We start from the raw sequence: 7123 nt of genomic DNA, 5'->3' as shown, positions 1-7123 counted from the left end.
ATTTGAATCAAGTGAGATTATCCAGTTGTAGAGACACCACATTGGAGCAAGGCTATAGGTGTGGAGGGTGGTTCCTCTCTTCTATTGTATTCATTCATTCATTCGTTTGTTTGTTTATTTATTTACGTAATTCACTTTATATCCTTGTTGTAGCCCCATCCCTCCCTCCTCCCAGACTCACCCTCCTCTCTTTTTTCTTACCTCTCCCATCCAGACCGGCTCATTGAGAGTTCCATCAGGTCTGAGCATGTCCTCTTCCCTTGTGGTCTGGCAAGGCAGTCCCTACAGGGGAAAGTGATAAAAAGGCTGGCAAGTGAGTCTGTGTCCAATGCAATACCCAGTTCCCTGACTAGAGGACCCACATAGGACCTGAGCTGCCCATCTGGACATCTTTGTCCCCTTTCCTAATCTTAAACGTTAATTTTTCCTTGTTTCTTTTACAAATATTTATTAGTTATTTGAACATTTGTTCAACATGGTTTGTTCATATTCACTTCCTGTCTCCTCTCCCCCCCTTTCCTCTTTTCCCATTCTCCTCTTTTCTTCTGTGTGATACAGAGAAGGAATTCAACCTTGGAACATCTGCCACGTCATTCAACTCTTCTGTTGGGACGTTGGCTTCCATCACTGGAAATAACGTTCCCTGCCGAGTTTAGAGCGGCAGCTTTCTTAGTGACAGTGTCAGTCACCTGAGCCCATAGCGTACACAGGTGCCTCAAAAGACGCCTGAAATTCCCACAAAGAGCTGCTTCTGATAAGCCATGGACCAGGAACCGATGCAAGAGCCCGCTACCACGACGGAGTCTCTAGTGGAAGAAATTGATGACAAAGAACACATGAAGACTTTAATACCGCTGAGAGCAGGCACATATCTGCAAACACTTCCAACTGCCTTCCTTTCATTTTCCCATAAACAAAAACAGAAAAATGTTCTTCCTGCAATTCCGCCAGAGTCAACGGTTGTAAACAACAAAACTTTCTGGGAAAGGCCCTTCGGTTTGGGCCCTCTAGTTGTCCCTGCTTTACAGCGTTTCAACAACATTGACTGCTTCACGTTTTTGTATGTTTTGTCGGTCTTTAGTCATGGTGAGTTTGAGCAGCAAGATTGTTGTGAGAGGAGCGTAGTACACATGAGGCGGACACATGGCGGGAAGGAGAGGAGGGTGGATGACCTCTGACTCGTTTTCCAGGCATGGATAGAATATAAGAAATGGGTCAACATCCATTATTTATTAAATTTTCATAATTGGGAGATAGTACATTTTAAAAGAGTAATAAAATGATACAATCATAATTGATCTTTAAGAAACTACTAATTTGAAGTAAGTAAAAGAGCTTCTAATATTCAACTAAAAATATTTTGTGGAGCTTAATAAATTAATTATATTATAGGTTTTACTCATTCATACCATTATGAAATAAACTTGAGTCAGAATAAATTAGGATTTTTTTTAATGAAAATGGGAGTCTAATTTGTCTATTAAAATGCATTATATTGCTTTTCGTCTTTCTTTTGACTTTCTAGGTATGGTAGTTGCTTTGACTGATCTGAGTTTGCCGAAGTATCAAACCGAATTTTCATTGTCATTAGAGAAATTAGAGAAATTCATGCTGGAGTTCAGTGATTATTTTGCATCTTTCCTGGTAGCTATACCTGTGTCATACTTTGGAAGTAGAGGAAACAGGGCAAAATGGGTGGCAGTTGGCTCTTTTTATTAGGAGTTGCAGCAATTATATTTGCTGTTCCTTATTTAAAATATGAAATTATAAGACCATTGGATAAAACTGAAGGTGAGATTTTTCAAATATAATATTGTATCCTAAGTTAATATTTATTTAAACCATTTGTCCAAGAAATTTAAGAGTTCATGATATATGTCTATGTATCCTTTCTTCTGTATTTATTTAACTATCCTTAATAACTAATTACCTGTAGCTTTCTGATTTATCTCTCATAGAGGGGGTAAGTAGGACTCTAGGAAGCAATATTGTGGGATAGTTTGTAAAATTACTTTTAGAAAATTTTATGTATGTTAAAAAAATCTCATGAGAAGTCTGGTAATCATTTTGTTTCCCACATGATACTTTAATTCTTTATTTTATTTTATTTTTTATTTTTTTTCTTATCAGTTACATTTTATTAACTCTGTACCCCAGCCGTGTCCCGATCCCTCATTCCCACCCAGTCCCTCCCTCCCTCCCTCCTCTCCACCGTGCCCCTTGCCAAGTCCACTAATAGGGGGGACCTCCTCCCCATTCATCTGATCCTGTTTTATCAGGTATCTTCAGGACTGGCTGCAAAGCTCTCCTCTGTGGCCTAACAGGACTGCTCCTCCCTTGGGGGGGGTGCAACCAAGGACCATGTCTGAATGTAACCTAGAACCTCTGCTCAGATACTTTAATTCTTGTTGTTGTTCTTTTCATAGCACAGACCCACATATGTTCAAATACAGGAATAAGCCCACACCTAAAAAGGGGTAACTTTTCTACTTACCCTTACCAATTCAAGACTTAGACGCTATTCTTTGCTATTTGGATAGCTGAAGATGGTGCCTTTTCACATTGCTCATTGTTTATCCTACATTCACTAATACATTCACTATTCCTAGTGAATAATATTTACTTAAAATGTTGTTGGAATATATCTCTAACACTATTGCCCAAATCCCAGATCTTGTGTACAGGCTTTTATATAAGTATTAAGTTGGGTTTTAACAATGCATGATAAATAAGGGAGAGGAATCTATGTGTGTGTGTGTGTGTGTGTGTGTGTGTGTGTGTGTGTGTATAATGCTTTTGAAGTTTACATTGCATGGTATATTTATGCTTTTTATAAAACATTCAATTTAAAAATAGTTAATATGAAGCACAACTATTTTAATATTAATATAGCTATATAATACACTATGCATACAAATGTAAGAACTGTATATTATATATTTTAATATGTCTATAGAACTGACATTTGCTTTGAAGACAATATGATTTATGAAAAGAGGGAATGAAAAACGTTTCTTTACTTTATTAACAACATTGTTTGGATGAAATTATAAAATCCTCATGAATTTATCTTGTTAAATAATACAAATTTTGATCAGTAGTTATGTACTACTCTTGCAGAGAACCTGAGTTTGTTTGCAAGCATGCACATTAAGCAGCTAAGAACCCCCCATAACTAAAACTGTAGGAAATCTGATACCCTCTTCTAGCTTCTGCAGGCACTGGCTTACACAAACACACAAACTCAATTTTTAAAAATAAAAAAATATTTAAAAAAACTGTTATCAGTGCTGAGGAGTCACAGCAGTAAATATTTTTTCTTTCTATTGAATCTTTTTTTGAATTAAAATATTTTATTTATTTTACTTTATTTTTTTCTTATCAGTTACATTTTATTAACTCTGTATCCCAGCTGTATCCCCCTCCCTCATTCCCTCCCAATCCCTCCCACCCTCCCTCATCTCCACCCTGCCCCTTTCCAATTCCACTGATAGGGGGGCACCTCCTCCCCTTTCTATTGAATCTTGTTCACATCATCTACATTTCTTTTGTTTTTTTTCTAGTTTACTAATAGGTTTACTTTCTTTTTTTTTGTTTTAATTAAATTTTTTAAATTTTTTTTATTAATTACACTTTATTCATTTTGTATCCCCCCATAAGCCCCTCCCTCCTCCCCTGCCGATCCCACCCTCCCTCCCCTTTCTGTATGCATGCCACTCCCCAAGTCCACTGATAGGGGAGGTTCTCCTCTTCTTTCTGATCTTAGTCTATCAGTTCTCATCAAAAGTGGCTGCATTGTCCTCTACAGTGGCCTGGTAAGGCTGCTCCCCCCTCAGGGGGAAGTGATCAACGAGCAGGCCAATCAGATTATGTCAGAGGCAGTCCCTCTTCCCATTACTATGTAACCCACTTGGACACTGAACTGACATGGGCTACACCTGTGCAGGGGTTCCAGGTCATCTCCACGAATAGTCCTTGGTTGGAGTATGAGTCTCTGGGAAGTTCCCTGTGTTCAATTATCTTGTTCTGTTGCTTTCTTTGTGGAGTTCCCGTCCCCTCCAGCTCTTACTATTTCCCACTTCTTACATAAAATTCCATTCACTCTGCCCATCAGTTGGCCATCAGGCTCAGCATCTGCTTTGACAGTCTATACTGCAGAAGCTTTCAGAGGCCCTCTGTGACAGGTTTCAAGGTTGTTTCCTGTTTTCTTCTGGCTTTCAGAGGCCCTCTGTAGCGGGTTCCGAGGTTGTTTCCTATTTTCTTTTTCTTCTGATGTCCGTCCTCTTTGCCTTTCAGGATGGGGATTGAACATTTTAGTTAGGGTCCTCTCTTTTGCTTAGTTTGTTTAGATGTACAGCTTTTAGTGGGTTTATTCTATATTGTATGTTTATATAAGTGAGTATATACCATGCATGTCTTTTTGCTTCTGGGACAACTCACTCAGGATGATCCTTTCCAGGTCCCACCATTTACCTGCAAATTTCATGATTTCCTTATTTTTCATTGCTGAGTAATACTCCATTGTATAGATGTACCACAGTTTCTGCATCCATTCTTCAGTTGAGGGGCATCTGGGTTGTTTCCAGCTTCTGGCTATTACAAATAAAGCTGCTACAAACATGGTTCAGCAAATGTCCTTTTTGTGTACTTGCACCTCTTTTGGTTATATGCCTAGGAGTGGTATGGCTGGGTCTTGAGGAAGCGCTATTCCTAGTTGTCTGAGAAAGCGCCAGATTGCTTTCCAGAGTGGTTGTACAAGTTTACATTCCCACCAGCAGTGGAGAAGGATTCCCCTTTCTCCACAACCTCTCCAGCATGTGTTGTCACTTGAGTTTTTGATCTTGGCCATTCTCATGGGTGTAAGGTGAAATCTCAGGGTTGTTTTGATTTGCATTTCCCTAATGGCTAATGAGGTTGAGCATTTTTGTAAGTGCTTCTCTGCCATTCGATATTCCTCTGCAGAGAATTCTCTCTTTAGCTCTGTTCCCCATTTTTTAAGTGGATTACTTGGTTTGTTGCTTTTCAGCTTGTTTAGTTCTTTATATATATTGGATATGAGTCCTCTGTCAGATAAAGGGTTGGTGATGATTCTTTCCCAATCTGTAAGCAGTCGCTTTGTTTTGATGACAGTGTTTTTTGCTTTACAGAAGCTTTTCAATTTCATGAGGTCCCATTTATTGATTGTTGCTCTTAGAGCCTGTGCTGTTGGTGTTCTTTTCAGGAAGTTTTCTCCTGTACCAATGTGTTCTAGGATATTCCCCACTTTTCTTTCTAGCCGATTTAATGTGTCTGGTTTTATGTTGAGGTCTTTGATCCACTTGGACTTCAGTTTTGTGCAGGGTGATAAGTATGGATCTATTTTCATTTTTCTACATGTAGACATCCAGTTGGACCAGCACCATTTGTTAAAGATGCTATCTTTTTTCCATTGTATGGTTTTGGCATCTTTGTCAAAAATCAGGTGTCCGTAAGTGTGTGGGTTTATTTCTGGGTCTTCTGTTCGATTCCATTGATCTACCATTCTGTTTCTATGCCAGTACCATGCAGTTTTTATAACTGTTGCTCTATAGTACAGCTTGAGATCAGGGATGGAGATACCTCCAGAAGATCTTTTATAGTAGAAGATTGTTTTAGCAATTCTCGGTTTCTTGTTATTCCATACGAAGTTGAGATTTTTTCTTTCCAGGTCTTGTGTTGGCAATTTGATGGGAATTGCATTAAATCTGTAGATTGCTTTTGATAAGATGGCCATTTTTACTATGTTAATCCTGCCAAGCCATGAGCATGGGAGATCTTTCCATCTTCTCATATCTTCCTCTAATTCTTTCTTCAGAGACTTGAAATTTTTTTCATACAAGTCTTTGACTTGCCTGGTTAGGGTTACACCAAGGTACTTTATGTCTTTTGTGGCTATTGTGAAGGGTGTTGTTTCTCTAATTTCTTTCTCAGCCCTTTTGTCTTTTGTATACAGGAGTGCTACTGATTTTTTTGAGTTAATTTTGTAGCCGGCCACTTTGCTGTAGGTGTTTATCAGCTGTAGGAGTTCCCTGGTAGAGTTTTTAGGGTCACTGATATATACTATCATATCATCTGCAAATAGTGATAATTTGACTTCTTCCTTTCCCATCTGTATCCCCTTGATCTCCTTCGACTGTCTTATTGCTCTAGCAAGGACTTCCAGCACTGTGTTGAAGAGATATGGAGAGAGTGGGCAGCTTTGTCTTGTCCCTGATTTCAGTGGGATTGCTTTAAGTTTCTCTCCGTTCAGTTTGATGTTGGCTATAGGCTTGCTGTATATCGCCTTTACTATGTTTAGATATGTGCCTTGTATCCCTGATATGTCCAGTACATTAAACATGAATGGATGTTGAATTTTGTCAAATGCTTTTTCAGCATCTAGGGAGATTATCATGTGGTTTTTTTCTTTCAGTTTGTTAATATGGTGGATCACATTGATGGATTTCTGTATATTGCACCACCCCTGCATACCTGGGATGAAGCCTACTTGGTCATAGTGGATAATATCTTTGATGGGTTCTTGGATTCGGTTTGCAAGTATTTTGTTAAGTATTTTTGCATCAATGTTCATAAGGGAGATTGGCCTGAAATTCTCTTTCTTTGTTGAGTCTTTGTGAGGTTTAGGTACCAAGGTGATTGTGGCTTCATAGAATGAGTTTGGTAATGTTCCTTCTGTTTCTATTTTGTGGAATAGTTTGAAGAAAATTGGAGTTAGCTCTTCTTTGAAGGTCTGGTAGAATTCTGCGCTGAAGCCATCTGGTCCTGGGCTTTTTTTGGATGGGAGACTTTTGATGACTGCTTCTATTTTTTTGGGGTATATAGGACTATTTAATTGATTTACCTGGTCCTGATTCAGCTTTGGTGAGTCAAATCGATCAAGAAAATTGTCCATTTCATTTAGATTTTCAAATTTTGTGGCATATAGACTTTTGAAGTAAGTCCTAATGATTGTTTGGATTTCCTCAGTGTCTGTAGTTATGTCCCCCCTTTCATTTCTGATTTTGTTGATTTGGGTGGTGTCTCTCTGCCTTTTAGTTAGCTTGGCTAAGGGTTTGTCTATCTTGTCGATTTTCTCAAAGAACCAGCTCTTGGTTTCATTGATTCT

The 7123-nt window shown here is 38.6% G+C and overlaps 1 protein-coding gene across 1 annotated transcript in view; it reads left to right on the top strand.

Annotated features, from left to right (window-relative positions):
- Positions 1–761: 761 nt before the first annotated feature.
- LOC129692142 (solute carrier organic anion transporter family member 6C1-like) overlaps positions 762–7123 on the top strand; it is a 48956-nt gene continuing 42594 nt past the window's right edge. Inside the window, exons 1-2 of the mRNA XM_055628384.1 lie at positions 762–1086; positions 1526–1701. Coding sequence (XP_055484359.1) covers positions 762–1086; positions 1526–1701 — 501 coding nt within the window. The remainder of the gene's footprint in view (positions 1087–1525; positions 1702–7123) is intronic.

Source organism: Psammomys obesus, unplaced genomic scaffold, assembly GCF_907164565.1.
Source record: "Psammomys obesus unplaced genomic scaffold, mPsaObe1.curated_primary_1811, whole genome shotgun sequence".
Taxonomy (NCBI): domain Eukaryota; kingdom Metazoa; phylum Chordata; class Mammalia; order Rodentia; family Muridae; genus Psammomys; species Psammomys obesus.
The sequence above is the reverse complement of the archived record's forward strand: the minus strand, read 5'-3'. Positions and strand labels throughout refer to the sequence as shown.